This window comes from Zosterops lateralis, assembly GCF_965231275.1.
Source record: "Zosterops lateralis genome assembly, chromosome: 4".
Classification (NCBI taxonomy): domain Eukaryota; kingdom Metazoa; phylum Chordata; class Aves; order Passeriformes; family Zosteropidae; genus Zosterops; species Zosterops lateralis.
This window is the reverse complement of record NC_139765.1, coordinates 2,165,472-2,180,544: the sequence shown is the minus strand read 5'-3', so window position 1 is coordinate 2,180,544 and position 15,073 is coordinate 2,165,472. Positions and strand designations below refer to the sequence as shown.

Genomic DNA, 15,073 nt, shown 5'->3' with positions numbered 1-15,073 from the left:
CCTTTCACTTTTAACTTGACCCCTCCAGCACACAACAGTGTGAAGGAAGCTTTTTTTTAGGTCAGTGGTCCCTCCTTGGAATTTACCTTCTGTCAACTGATGATGGATGGACGAATGGATGGAGGAGAAATTAATGTTCTACCCCAAATCTCCAATTTCTGCCCCAAGTGGTCAGAAATGGAGCTGGTCTGGTGACAGACCTGCAGATGTACAATTTTCTTGCCACTCATTTGGGGAAGATCTGGTGATGTCAGAGAAGTATCTCTTTCTATAAAAAATAAACTTTTGTTCTGAATAACAGAGCATTGCTAAATGACTCCCATCTAACCCAGGATTTTGGATACTGGAGACTTGGGGAGCAATTCTGGATATACAGAGAGACTTTTTGACATCTACATAAACAAAGCAAGAGGTAGGGAAAGAGTAAAAACAAAGCAACAATTTGAGTTGTTCAACTAGACAATAACATAGAATATAATTTAAAAAAATAAATCTATTTCCTTACCACCACCACCAGGTGCTTCTAAGAATGACTATGCATCAGGCAAGCACTAAGTGCTGTAATTTGCATTTAAGAAGAGTAGATACAACACAACAGTGTTTGTGGTCCACCACCTCATCTTTCTAACTTAAACATGACTAAAATCCAGTGTGCCTGTCCAAAGAGGCATCAGTCATGGCTTTCAAAATGCAATGGGCTTTACTTTCTCCAGTGTTTTTCTTCCATGTGCTTGTACTAAATCCCCTGCTGCAGGCACTGGGCTTTTCAAATGTCTTCAGGGAAAACAGAATATTCCGTTGCTTTTTACAGTCATGCTTCCAGGAACAGTATTGCACTTGCTCAGAGAACTGCTCAGCATTTGCAAGGATGAGAACTGCTTCCATAGTTCATAACTGGCTACAAAACCCTCACTGAAAAGACACATCCAATGCAAAGTGTTTGAAAAGGAGGATTCTTATTCAGTTGTAGTTATGGAAGGAATGGCTTTACCCTAGTGTTGGACAGGACCAAGCAAAATTTATCAGGAATACTTGCTGTGGCTTCAAAATTCTTATACCACCATTCCCTGTCTGAATTCCAGGAGTCCATGGGTGGTCATCTCAGATTTCAGCAGTCCCTGAAGAGCCTGGTGAGATCCCCAAGGTGACACTTTGAGTCACTTAGTCTCGAATGGGAGGCCTGTGGATTGGAGAGAGCACAGCTGCCCAAGCCTGTCTGAAGAGCTGCACCAGTTTGTAAATGAATGGCAGTGATGTGGGAGAAGCTGCAAAGCAGAACAAAAAGGTAAAAATAACTTAGTAAAACTAACTAGGTAAAACTAACATACACTAAACATATTAAAAAAGAACTACCCCCTACTAGAGTTAATAAATCTAGTTCTCTTCCATGAGAAAAAGGCTGAGTCTAGGACAGCTCTGCCTGCCTCTCACAGTCTTCATCTTAAAGAGTTTTCAGAAAACTGGCATTTGTGGAGCTTCATCTTTCCACATGGACTGCAACTGGAAACATTACACACACCAAGCTCCCAGTCACCCAGATTTTGTGTCTCCCTGAGACATTTACACAGACCAAGTTTATTACAAGCAACTCATTTCTTCTCCATAACCATAGTGGAATTTGAAAAATTGAAAAATCCTGTACCTGGGTCTAATCTCACCACCACCAGGTACAGCAAAAAAGTAGCCAAGAGCATCTTCTTGTAAGGAAGTAAACAGAAGTGGTTGGACATGGACCTCAGTGCTCTACGTAGCAGGGTCAGCATGGTCAGGAGCTTTTGGGACAGCACTCCTGGAAAACAAGAACAGAAAGGCTCTTAGGGCAAAGTACAGTTTAAAAAGTAATCACAGAGATATAGACAGTAAGAAACTAGGATACTGGAGGTCTGATTGCATGAGATTTGGGTTTGGTTTGGGTTTTTATATAACAGGGAAGAGAGAAACAGTGCAATTTTGTAATACACTTCATTATACTTCTTTTTTGGCATCTGCTTTACTACAATATGATCTTATATCACAGTAGTGCCAACTTCTGTCCTGGGAGAAAACATCAAATGATTTACAGTTCTGGAGTAGAAGCAGTACTTTAAATGCTAGACAGGCATTGTTCTACTTGGACTCAGCTGTAAATGGAACTGTACACAGAGGCAACAAAACATACCCTTAAAGGATTGCCAGGTAGTCTTAATTTTCCTTTTTTACCTTACAAAAAACCACCAAAACCTCCACAGTGCTTTTGATCCTGGACATTAACTGTCATCTCCTGAAGTTGGCAGACTAAATACACTTTGGAATTCTCAGCCAAAGTGTCACTAAGCCTTTTATTTCCTGCCATGATACACAACGGGACTTCCACATGGCAATATTCTTAACACACAGTAAATACTTGCTACCCTTCACCAGTAAGGGAACAACTTGAAATGTAAAAAAAAGAGCACAAAACAAAGAAAACCAGAAGGAAAGCCCACCCAGAGCAGTTTCTGTGGCTGGCTCTTGCTGCTCCTCAGCAGGCGAGGTTGTCTCCTCCCGCTGTGTCCGGCGGCGGCGGCTCTCGCGGACGGTGCCGAGCAGAGCCATCTGCTGCTCACTGTCCAGCCCAGCACAGCCCCTCACCAGCTCCTCTGCGCCCTCAAAGAGCCCCAGGGGCAGCAGCACCTGCTCCAGGTACAGCTCCAGCAGTGATCCCAGCTCGGGGAGCCTCTGGTTGGCCTGGGCTCTCAGCCAGCTGCTGCCTGCCTCCAGCATCACCTGCGGCTCTCTCACTTGGCTGTACAGCAGGATGCTGAAATGCAAGGGAGAAGTGTGAGGAAACCCCAAGTCTGATGAGTTTCTCAATGCCTCTGAGGGAGTCTGGCACCTCACAGAGAATGGCTGAAATCAACAGTGAGACAGCGTGGTCAAGCATATCTTGAAAAAGCAAAAAAGGTTTTAATTAATGAAGAAAGTAATACAAAAAACAAAGAACGAAGCCAAGCACAGTAGGTCTTCTACACTTCCTAAAACACCCCAAGAATGCCTCAAACCTTTGTTGTCACTCTTATTTACATGGCAAACTGGCATCAGAAAACAGCTCCAGGTTTTGAAGAACAGCTAAAAGGACTAACAGGTGCTTCTGTCCTGGAACTGAGCCAATCACCATGAGAAGGGCATGGAAAGTTCTGGTTGAACTTTCTAAATTGTCTAGAGGTGAACTGAAACTTCTTTCCTTATACAGAAATGCCCACTCAGGTGTGGGAGGTGCCTTCCTACATAAGTCTTTGTCAAAGCCAACATCACTGACAGCTACTGCCCACAAGCAGCTCTCATGGAGGTATGAATTGGGGTCCACATCAAAACACAGAATTTTGAGGCACACAACAGGTGCAGCTATTGATGTTACTCTCTCAGCATCACCCTTTCTGGATTTTTGATCACCATGGAGCAATCTTGCAGGCATGCTCCAGCACACACAGGTCAAGAACAGGCCTGTCCCAGATCCCACTTATACCATCCAAAGTGAAAATATCATGTAATATCCAAGCCTGGCCTGCAGTTAAACCTAACACAAGCCCCGTGTGTATATCTGACAGCAAGGGACAGAAACTCACCACAGCTCCAGAACTTTTGGAGGCAGCTGTTCAGGGACATGGTAATACTGCAGGACCCAAGACAGAACTTCCCTCCAGCGGTTCATCTCGGCCAGCGCCTGAATCCCCACAACACAAAGGGAGCATTTCACTTCTGCAAAGCTGGTGAGGAACAGACACTTAAATAAGTGTTTCTTACAACCCCATGTCCCTTTTCATCCCTTGAGTGCAGCCCTGTTAGCCCACAGTTCTCTGCTTCCCATAAAAAGGCCAATTCCACCTGCAAGGATGTGCACTGCGCCTGTATCTCTGACAGAACGAAGGGAAAGCTGCTGGGCACACCCCGCTTCCCTCCAACGTGCACAGATCCCTCCATATGACACACGTTAATATGGACATGGGGATAGAAGAACCCCCAAAGCAGGGTGGGCAGGGCACTGATGCACCACCGAGTTAATATCGACATAGGGATAGAAGAACCCGCAAAGCACGGCAATGATGCACCACGGAGCATCCTCCCAGCTCCTCCCCGTGCCCTGGGCAGCCCGGCCCCGCTCTCACCTCTCGGTACCGCTGCCAGGACCGGCTCCCAGGCTGTCGCATCCCGCCTGGCAGCGCTCCACGGCGGCTCCGAAGTCGCGGTGCAGCACCAGCAGATCCGCCGCCTCCTCCAGCAGCGCGGCCGCCTGTGCCGGGGCCCAGGGGGGCGGCTCGGCCCGCACGGAGCCGCCGGGAGGGCTCTGCCCGGCCCCGCACGGCCCCGCATCAGCCCCGGGCTCCAGCTCCAGCGCCGCCACCGCCCCCGCCGGGGCACGGCTCCGGTTCATCCCGGAAAGGCGCGATGGAGCTCCCGGCAGCGGAAAGGCCGGATGGAGAGCGGCTCCCCGCCCCGCGGGCCGCCGGGACTTGTAGTCACCGCTGTCACCGCTCCCGGGGATGGAGCATCTCTTGGGTCTGCTCAGCCACCGACAGGGAACCCCTTTAATGTGTGTAAATAGCTAAAGGGAGGAGCTGGGGAGATAAAGGCAGGCTTTATCACCGCTCCGGGAGAGCACCCACCGCTCCCGGGGATGGAGCATCTCTTGGGTCTGCTCAGCCACTGAGAGGGAGCCCCTTTAATGTGTGTAAATAGCTAAAGGGAGGAGCTGGGGAGATAAAGGCAGGCTCTGCTCTGTGGTACCCAGCAATAGGACAACAGGCGACAGGCAGAAATTGATGCACAAGAAGTTCTACCTGGAAATGGGGGAAGAATTTCACTGTACGGTGAGCATGCACTGAAATAGATTGCCCAGAGAAGGTGCGGAGTCTCCCTTTACGGAGATATTCCAGAACCCCTGGATGCAATCTTGTGTGCCCTGGAATGAGCCTGACTGAGCAGGGAGGTGGGAACAGATGTCGCACCGTGGTCCCTTCCATCCAGCGGTCTGGGGTGGACCCAGATCTGTTCCCATCCCTCCCAAACCGCTCTGCCGTCCTCTCCTCCCTCGTGTGGCAGCGGATGGAAAGGGGCCAGACTGTTCTCCCAGTGACCGCCGGGCGTCAGCCCAGCCCCGGGAGTGTCCCGGTTCTCCTCCCCCGCCCGGAGCCGGGACAAGGCGCTCCCAGCAGCGCTGACCCCGGAGCGCTCCCGCAGCACCGCCCGCGGCTGATGGATGTTCTCCTCTCCTCTCCTCTCCTCTCCTCTCCTCTCCTCTCCTCTCCTCTCCTCTCCTCTCCTCTCCTCTCCTCTCCTCTCCTCTCCTCTCCTCTCCTCTCCTCTCCTCTCCTCTCCTCTCCTCTCCTCTCCTCTCCTCTCCTCTCCTCTCCTCTCCTCTCCTCTCCTCTCCTCTCCTCTCCTCTCCTCTCCTCTCCTCTCCTCTCCTCTCCTCTCCTCTCCTCTCCTCTCCTCTCCTCTCCTCTCCTCTCCTCTCCTCTCCTCTCCTCTCCTCTCCTCTCCTCTCCTCTCCTCTCCTCTCCTCTCCTCTCCTCTCCTCTCCTCTCCTCTCCTCTCCTCTCCTCTCCTCTCCTCTCCTCTCCTCTCCTCTCCTCTCCTCTCCTCTCCTCTCCTCTCCTCTCCTCTCCTCTCCTCTCCTCTCCTCTCCTCTCCTCTCCTCTCCTCTCCTCTCCTCTCCTCTCCTCTTCTCCTCTCCTCCTCTTCCCCAAGGAACCTCTCCTCAGGAACCCCCCTGCCCGCAGTTTTAAGCGCATTACGCTGTTTAATGGATTTTCGGGTGTAATAACAGCGTTTGCAGCAGTGCCCGGCAGGCAGCGAGCCGCGTTCTCTCCTTCTGTTGTTGTTTGAAAACAACGGGGTGTCTTGGTTACAAGGTAATTACATCACTCGGTGCAAACGCTCTTCAAAAAGGGATCTCTACAGGAGAGACAGGAGTGATTTATCTCGTAACCTTTTTAAACAACTGACACATTTATCTGTCCCCTTATTATGATTATTTAATCAAAAACTCAAATGCGCTAATACAAAACATACCAAAGAGTGAAACACATCTTTCAAAGGGAATTTTCTATGCCATTTCAGTGTGGAGAATATGATTAAAAAGGTGATCAGAGCTCTGTTTTTCTAGGCAGGTGTTGCCAGGAGGCAGGACCATGTACCTGCCCCTCTGGGCAGCAGCAGCAGCTTTTACAAATTCTTACAATCCAAGGGCTTGGCACACCCTTAACCATAGGAGAGGTTCCTGAAGGCTTCCCACTGGCTGAGGTGAAACCACTGCACAGAAACATGTTTAAGGAAAGGCCCAGTGAGCAAAGGCAGAGGTAAAAGGATTTCAGGCTTCTGTTTCTCTTGCTCAGCACTCGCAATTGGGGGAAAACAGCATTCCTTTTTGGGAACTACAAGTCCCAAAGTGCACTGTGGGAAGAACGGGCCTCGTACCAGCTGGTACCCAGCACAAATTCCCAAATATGGATGAGGAATCAAGTTTGAAAAGGACTCACACTGGCTGGATGCTCCTCACTGAGACTTCAGAAAAGGAGTGAGGCGGCACAAAAACAAGGTGAGTTTGCATTATTTGAAGATGCTGCTCAGGGGTTTCTTGTTCTGTCCCTTAGAAGGGCAGCCCAGCATTGCTCTGATGGTGTTTGCAGTCGATATTGTGGTCACAGAAGCAGCTTTTGGGACGGGGCTGTTGTTTCAGGTGGGGGAACGAGCAGCAGGAGCAGCTGCGGGGTGAGTCAGATCCTGTTTCCCTGCAGATGCTCCCGATGAATAAAGACCTATTTATTATATTATTTATTATATTTATTAAAGGACAGCAAGCTGACACATCGATGCAGTTGTATTAGAGGCTGGGAAGGGTCAGGGAGAGGTAGGAAATACTCTGAACAGCGGCTCTCTATGAGCTGCAGTGTGTGATTGTATGAGAAGCCAAGGTGGACAAGCAGCCTTGTAATAACAACAATTACAGGTTAAATTAATTTCTCTGTAAGGCATGGTGGAATGTTTTTGTACTTCACCCCTCTTCCTAGAGGGGACAGTGTGGTGCCTTGAAGGCCAAACCTCTTGCAGCTCTCTGACCTGCAAGTAACACTCATTAACAGGATTGTTTAACTCCAGGCCAGGAACAATTACCTTTTTTTACCAGCAATTTGTTAACAAGCAAAACGAAATCATTCTGCAACACAATCATCATCTTGGTGGGGATGAGAGAAGCTTGACAGGTGAAGGGCACAGGTGAAGCTGGGCTGGTCACAGGCAGCACCAGCCCCTGTTTTTGTTCCTGTCCCTGGCAGTCAGCAGAGTCCTGGAGCAGCTCGGATGCTCCATGTGGACACTCCGCTCCCGGCTGACGTCAAGTGCAGCTGGTCCAGCTGCTCCCGTCATCCCAACACCCTCCTCCTGCTATGCAGGGTCATGGAGCAGCACAGCACAGCAATGCAGGAGCTGCAGCCCAGCCTGAGGCTGTTTCGAACCCGACTGTCACATGGATACTTGTTGCCAAATAAGAATGATGCTGTTTTTCCATCTTTCCTTGAATGGGAGCGGCTTAAATTGGTAATGGCTTGGTGTGAAAAGCAAGAGTCTACTGCTGCTTCAAAAAATCAGACATGAAAAAGGATGACCTGAAGCAGGGATTGCCAACACTAGAGCTCAGCATCCAGCAGCAGACAGGTGTTCAAATCATCTCTTTCTATTCTGGAAATAAAGATCCTCCTCACAGCTGAGTATTCGAGAGACACCACTTAGAAAAATCCTAAATTAGTCAAGAAATGCAGAGAAACAGCAGCAAGGCCATGGAGAAACTCTCTCCAGAAAATGATGGAGGAACTCTCCCCAGAAAGTGATTCCCTTCTCTCCAGGGCCATGGACTCATCCACTAAGAAAAATCTGAAAGTAAATTTGAAAAGCAGAAAAAACACCTCTAATAAAGGGGTCCTTTTAATTAAGGAAGTGAGCAATGCTTTCCATATCAGCCATTTTTTAACCTTGAACCAGCTACAGGGCAGGGCAATCTGTCCTACTATACAAGCACTGCAGGAAAGCAGCTGAGGTTGCTTGTGCTCCTGGATAACAATTTCTAGTAACCAGAAAAGCTAAAATTAAATTAACTTGCTGCCAGTGACAGGTAGGATGAGGGAGTACCACAGTGGGTTTTGTGTCCTGGGTGGAATGTCTATGCCCAGGAGGTGGGTTTTTTTTCCCTACAGTCATTCTGATTTTGCATAGGAGAAGAAAAATGAGTTTCAGCTGGGCCTTGTTTGTGTGTGCATCATCTGTGGATTGACTGGTTCCCCTCCTCCCTCTGCTGCCAGGCAGTTCCAGGGGAGTTTAGAGTTACAGGCACCTGTGGCAAGGCCTCCTGAGGTAAATCGCCTCAACCATTAATCCAGATCTGCCCAGCACACGGTCACAGGGCCAGGGGGCTGGCAGTCAGTCCTTTCCTGTTGTCTCTTCTGTGTCAGTAGGCTGTTAATAGCAGATTAGCAGCATTAGGGAGACTTGGAGCTAGAAATGGTGAGGCCCTATGATTTGATTTGAAGAGAAAGAAACCCTCCTACACTGGTGTAAAAAACACAAACAGAAGAGCTGGAAGTTATAAATGGCATTATAAACACGACTAAAGACAGTGAGCTGACATAAAGCACGGTCTCTAGGAAAGATGTGGAGCTCTGTAGTTTATCAGCAGTACTTTAACAAAGCAATGAGGTCCATGCAGAGCTCAGGTCCCAGCCTGCAGCACTCTGCTCTTATCACCAAGTGCTTTTATTTGACTCTGGTGAGACCATGACATGCTGGAATCTGTAATTCGCTTGTAATTTCCATCAGCAGTAAATCCCCATTAAATATGAAGCAGGCTGGGTGCAGAGCCCTTCAATTAGCCCAGATTCAGGAGATTCCCTGGCTGCTGGCAGAGCCCAGGGCTGGGTGAAGGTGAGCACTCTCCTGCTGGGCTTTGAACAGATGGCCCGTGGTGATGCTTCCTTATCTCACCCAGCGTTGTGGCACAGCATCAAACCTATTTTTTTTGTTTCAAAAATAGAATTGGTTAGAGGAGACTCACCTGGTTTTGAGCCCACCTGCTGGTGTTCCTAGTCAGTGAATTTAAATGTACTCAGGTCTGATTTTGGTTGTATCCAAACCTGTGTAAACAGCAGGTGTAAAGGCTGAAAAGGCAACTACAGGGGCAGTCACAGCCAGAATCCAGCTGGAGGGTATCACATAAAACAGAGGAGCAAATCTCTGTTTCAGCCTTCATCACAGATGTACAAACTCTCTGTGAGGTGTGAACACTGGAAATTGGGAAACTGGAAACACAGGGTTGTGTGCGCGACTTGTCAAAACTTGAGTTCTACTCAGATAGTAACAAAACCTTTTCGAAACAAAGGGCAATTTTAAGTTGATTAAGTCCCTTTCTTTACTTGGTAATCAAACAAAATACTCGCCTTGGCAAGGCAGCTGTCAAAGAATAGCAGCAGTTACTTTGATTTAATTGTTACTGTTATAATAGTCATAATTAGTGCTGGGTGGGGCATCCCATAGCTGTAAGGTGACCAATTTGGTTAGAGGCCTAAGGCATCTCCTTTTCTTCAGCTGGTTATTATCTGTGAGAAAATACTGAAGCCTGTCATCACTGTGGGTCGATTACACCCTCCTTGCATCTCTCTTCTCGTCTCTTTAGAGTCACAACCCCTCTAACAGTTAATGCCTCTTCCCAAGGCCCAACTTGCCAAAATCAACTCTCATCTATTAGTCTCCACCTTCCCTCTTTTTTCAAAAAGAGCCTTGTGCTCTCATCACTGGGAGAAAGGCTCGCCAGTGTGAATCCTGGGACTGTTTGTATCACAAAGTACAAACAGATTTGAGAAAATGGTTCTTCTCCTTTTTAACCAAACTTCTTGACATCTCAGTATTTCTTGTCCCTCATTCTGAGTTCGCATTTACTGTGATCTGTGTTAATTATCTCTACAAGGAGAGATATTTCCTTATAATTTCCCTTTGAATTGGAAATTTCAGACTATACTACAGATGTTAACAAACTCTTTTCCATCTCAGTCTGCTGGTCCTGGCTCTTGTCTCACCAGGTCTTGTGGTGCTCACAAAAGTTGTGATGTGAGGTTGCTTTAGGAGAGCCAGCAATGCTGCAGAATTGTGTGATAGCAGTGCCTGAGAAATCTCCTCGGGAGAAATTCCCCCTGGGAAGGGGCTGTTTGCTGGTGCAACTTTTGTGTCTCGTGTTTCACAGAGAGCAGAACTCCCTTGCTCGCTGTTTGTGCTCGTGAACTTGATACAGTAATTAACTGGTAATTGCTTTTTTATGTACCTGCATGTGAGCTTTTTTTTTTTTTAATATAGTCAATGAATGTGCAGCACCTTTCTTTTGGGAGGATTTCTCCTCTCCTCTGGAAGATCCGTGTGCTATTTCAGGATCTTACCCATTTGAGAGGTGCTCACACTGTGTGTAGGATTTATGTCTGGAGCAGTGTATTGGCCCTGGTTTCCCTGACAAGGGAAATGTTCTTTTCCCCTCCATTCCTCTCGTACTTGCTGCTCCTCCTCATCTTTCTTGGCAATAGCAGGTGCAGACAAAGGTAGGATTAGGTGTCTAATTAGTTTATGTAGCCTTTACTTCTTGGCACTGGGGGAAGGGCAGCCTGTGAGGAATCCAGCCCTTGTCTCCCGGTGAGGTTTCCAGCTTTGGGAGCAGCCTGAGCCCAGGCAGACTCCAAATGCAGGCCAAAATTTTCTAGACACATTTTTGTTCCAGATGCCTGTTCAAGGAGGAAGCTGAAAACCCAGTCTGCATGACCGAATCTGAAATAATTTCTCATTTAATGTTAGATCCAAAAAAGTTTATTTCCAAAAAATGACTCAGTGTAGACAGCCTGAAAGGACTTGCTTGGAACGTGGCAGAAAAGCTGCTAAGCTGTAATTAATGTATTTTGTAACTGTATTTATAATATTTTTAGCTTATCAAAGTGGACTTTAGTCTGTGGCTCTCCTGTCTCCCTCTGCCACCATCCTTCAGCAGATGTAGCCAAGGGAACAGAGAGGATAATGCCATTGTCTTTCCTACCTGACAGAAGGCTTAATGGATTTGTAATTTCACTTGTATTTATGGAGTGTTCCCATATATCCAAAGGAAAAGAAATGGGTGAGGGTAAAGCAAAGGATCAAGAGTACACTGCAGTTCTGTGCACCAGCAAAATAAAATCCCTCAAGAGCAAAGTAATGGAAAAGGGATTCATGTATGAACTCCAGGATGGAAGGGATGGAAAGGGGCAGTTTCTACCAGGGATTGGAAAGTTAATTTTTGCTCTCAGGGCCAGCCAGCAGCTGCCCTTCCATTTCTCATGGAGTGTCTCTGTGAATGAGAGAGCTGCAGGCTGGAGTGTCAGCCCACACTGAGACAACAACCCAGTTCTAAGGATGGAGATCACTGCAAACACAGCAAGGTCAAGTGAAATAAGGCCACGAGGAGGTCACGGTGGATTCAAAAGGGAGAGTGACTGATGATAGCTCTGGCGATTGGAAACAAAACCTTAAACAACTCAAATTTGTATTCAAGAGCACTTGTCCATTTCAGGACTCTACATCCGTCTCTCTGTGTCAAATCGAGCAGCAGTTCACATTTCCAATGCACTCCAGGCTGCTGGAACAATATCTCTATTCCAGGCTCCCCTTGCAAGGCTGCCTCTCATTCCAAAAGGTGTGCTCACCAGGAGAAATCAAATGCTAGAAAGATAGTGGGATAATTTTAGGAGCTGGAATCACTGCACGCCGAATCCCCAAAGGAGCTGAGTCTCTAAATAGTCTTAGCACGCTCTGTAAATCATTACCAAAAAGTTAGGCTGAAAGCATTAAAGCACTTGGAGGTTCTGCCTCGATCTTGTGGTTTATTTTCCTAAGCTTTGCTGTGATCAAAGCAGGTTCATGGGGGAATCAGAGATTCAGACTGGTCAGAAATAGGACAATAAGGGGACTAAATCACAGGGTTAAAAGAGGACTGTGAGGTATTTAATGGGCTGCCTACACAGTGCTCAGCAAGTCAGAGGTTAACAAAGGACCTTACTATTTGAAAAGATAATTGAGGCTGAAAACAAGTCAACCATCCCACGGCTAAGCCTGGTGGAGATCATCAGTTTTTGTGAATAATAGCTGATGATGTTCAGGATTCAGTCAGTTAAGTGGTTAATCCTATACAGAAAGCTGCATCCATAATGCACTTTAAATAGGGGAAATCCACCCAATTTGACCCCTGGAGAATTGCTTCCCGCTGTTACACTAATGGATGTGTCTATAAATATCATGGAAGCCACAGCAGATAAAAATCTCTGAGAGCTGAAAAGCCTCTCCCTATTAAATGATCCATTGATCTCCATGAGCCAGCAGGAGCTTGGGGTAATGAGCCACTGAAACCAATCCCCTGCTCTCCCAGAGTCACTGTAGCCAAGGAAAAGCAAAACCCATACAACTGTTTCCATCTTGATTCAGTGGGGGAAAAAACCCTCATAACACCTTCTCTTCCTTCCTTAGGGTTTGGTTGGTTGGTTTTGTGGGGTTTGTTTGCTTGTGGGGTTTGGGAGTTTTGTTGTTGTTGTTTGTTTTGTTGTTGTTGGTTTTAATGGTTTATTTATTTGTTGAGTTGGGGTTTTTTTGGGGGGGGGCTCTTTTTTTTGTTTTATTTTTATTTTTATTTATTTTATTTATAGCTCAAAGTCTTAAGGTTTCAAAGCCTATTGTGCTATAGTGTAAGGCCTGGCTTGTGATTTTCTACTCCCAGAGCTGTTGGGTGCTGCATACCATGGAACATACACACACACAGAGTGGCATTTAGATTTTACCCCCTTCATTTGAACTCTCCCTACTGCCTGTACAATGTCTCCATATCTGTATGTGTCATCCAGATCTCAGAGCAACCTTGCTGCCTTTCTGGTGTCTGAACCAGCTCTGTTCCAGTTTGTTTTCTGTATTTTTCTTTTCTGCACTCCCCATTTGTTACCCTCCATTTTTTCTCCCTCCATTTTGTCCTCTCTTTTCTCCTCCAGTGCTGATTTACTGCCAATTCCATCATTTCTCAGCACTGGGGACTGTGACTGACAGCTGTGCTGGGCAGACCCTTGGACATCCCTGTGGAATTTACACGGAAAACTGGTGCTGTTAACAATCTACTTCCAGAGTTATTAAGGAGCAAGCCAATAAAGATGAGAAGAAGGCAGGGTTTCACAGCACCCACAGACCCATAGCTACATACAGTTTGAAGATACAGAAGTAAAGAGGATTATGAGGTTCTTTCCCTTCTCTCCCTGCACCTTTCTGCTTAGAAAGTCCTGTGCTTGTCCAGCGCTGCTCTAGGCAAGAAAGACAAGAACATTACAGGGACTTTATTTCTGTACTTACCCTTTGCTGCTTCAGTGTCTTTGAGCACTGAAGTCTTTCCCTTTGGAGACTCTAAAAGGAGTTAAAATAACCTGGGACATAAGGGAAGGATGATGAGATTCACCAGCTCAGCCTGTCATGTTGAGTTCAGTGACTCAAGGAAATGGGCTCTCATTACCTCTGAAGGGCCAATGCACTCAGAGAAAATGATTCTGCTCCATTTTCAGCAGGATCAACAAAATCGTTTACAGAGTTCCAAAGGGTTATATTTTTGGCATTCCTGTGGCCTGTTTTGGCTTGTTGAATGTTACTTATGAGTAAGGAGGAAAGAACTTCACTTGATGCTCAATTATAAAGCAGAATTTGTGTGGCTGACAGTTAAAGGGAAACAAAACACGAGTGCATTTTGTGTATTTATCTCACGGGATCTCCAGAGAAAATAACTACACAGACAACTGGTTTTGATTGCAGGGACATGTCCTGAGTTTTTACAGTCGTGTCTCTTGTCTCTCCAGACACCCAAATTCCCCACTTGTACACCAGATTGTAAATGGCCTCCCCAGAGTCACAGGAGAGTCGTGTGGAGGTGGGTGGGATCTCTGTCACAGACAAGCCTGACCATGGCTCTGCTGGAATCTGTGCTCAGCATCAGGAGAACCCTGCTGAGCCTTTATATAATATCTGAAGTGCAGATATTTCCAGGGCTTGATTGGAAAATTGGTGTACTGTAGGGAGGGGCTGAACCCACCCTTGTTTCCTACTCTGTCATGCTGAGTGAAGGGAACCTCCATCCTCACACTGTGCTTACCTGGGCAGGGGAGAGGTGCTGTGAGCCTGGAGTCTGTGAGGTAAAAATCCTATTTAGGTGAGTAACAGGGTGCAAAGTCATTGCTGGAGACTCTGGTCCCATAAAAATGTGTGTGACTATGCCAGAAAAGCTACATGTGCTTGAGGCAGCTCCAGGAGGATGGTGGTGCTGACTCTATAGGTTGGGCTGGAAATAACAGCCATAACTGACCACTGCCCATGAAAGTGAACATGGAAAAGAGTGGGAAGAGCCCAGAAGGCAACAAAACTGACATAAATAGTAGCCTGATTAACAATTCCTACCAAGGGTTTATACAGTGCTTGACTTATTTGGAGCACCGTGCAAAACATGAGGTGATAGATGTTTAATTAATCATTCAGGTAATTAAATGGAAGTGGAATGCAAATGGTTAGAGGAAGCTGGAGTATATGAAGGCTTCCTGAAACCATTAAATGATTTTGCTCTCTTTGATGGAGGAAGAATTTCTTCCTTTAGGGTTTAAGTGTTCTCACAGTGTGGGTGTTATTACAGTTTTAATAACCACCTGTTTAATTCCCTGGGATGGGAGATTACATGCAGTACAGCCAAGACTTTCTTGTTTGTTTGAGTAACTTTGGCAGTTTTATGGGCCTGGAAAAAAAAAGAAAAGAGAAGGATCCCCAGCTTTGTGTTTCAGGGCACAGAATGATGAGCAGCTTCAGGAATGAGTCTTGATCTTTTGACTTCATGAGCAGGATGGTCTGGGAGATGGAGTCCCATTACACTGTGACCTATTGTTTTCACTTGAGCAGTGAAAGGTGAAGATGTTCTGTCATTTGATGTAGAGGAATCACTGCAAGGAACGTGGCAAAACCCACTGAGAATCTTGCCAGTGATAGCTAATTTTTT

The 15,073-nt window shown here is 46.7% G+C and overlaps 1 protein-coding gene across 1 annotated transcript; it reads right to left on the bottom strand.

Moving 5' to 3' along the window:
* Positions 1 to 797: 797 nt before the first annotated feature.
* PEX26 (peroxisomal biogenesis factor 26) lies at positions 798 to 4,390 on the bottom strand (the record flags this gene model as incomplete). The annotated part of the gene is made up of 5 exons (XM_083860115.1): positions 798 to 1,265; positions 1,643 to 1,789; positions 2,466 to 2,779; positions 3,585 to 3,725; positions 4,125 to 4,390. 5 exons carry the CDS (start codon positions 4,388 to 4,390, stop codon positions 1,162 to 1,164), a joined length of 972 nt encoding a protein of 323 aa, XP_083716241.1. The 3' UTR covers positions 798 to 1,161.
* Between the last annotated feature and the right edge of the window lie 10,683 nt (positions 4,391 to 15,073).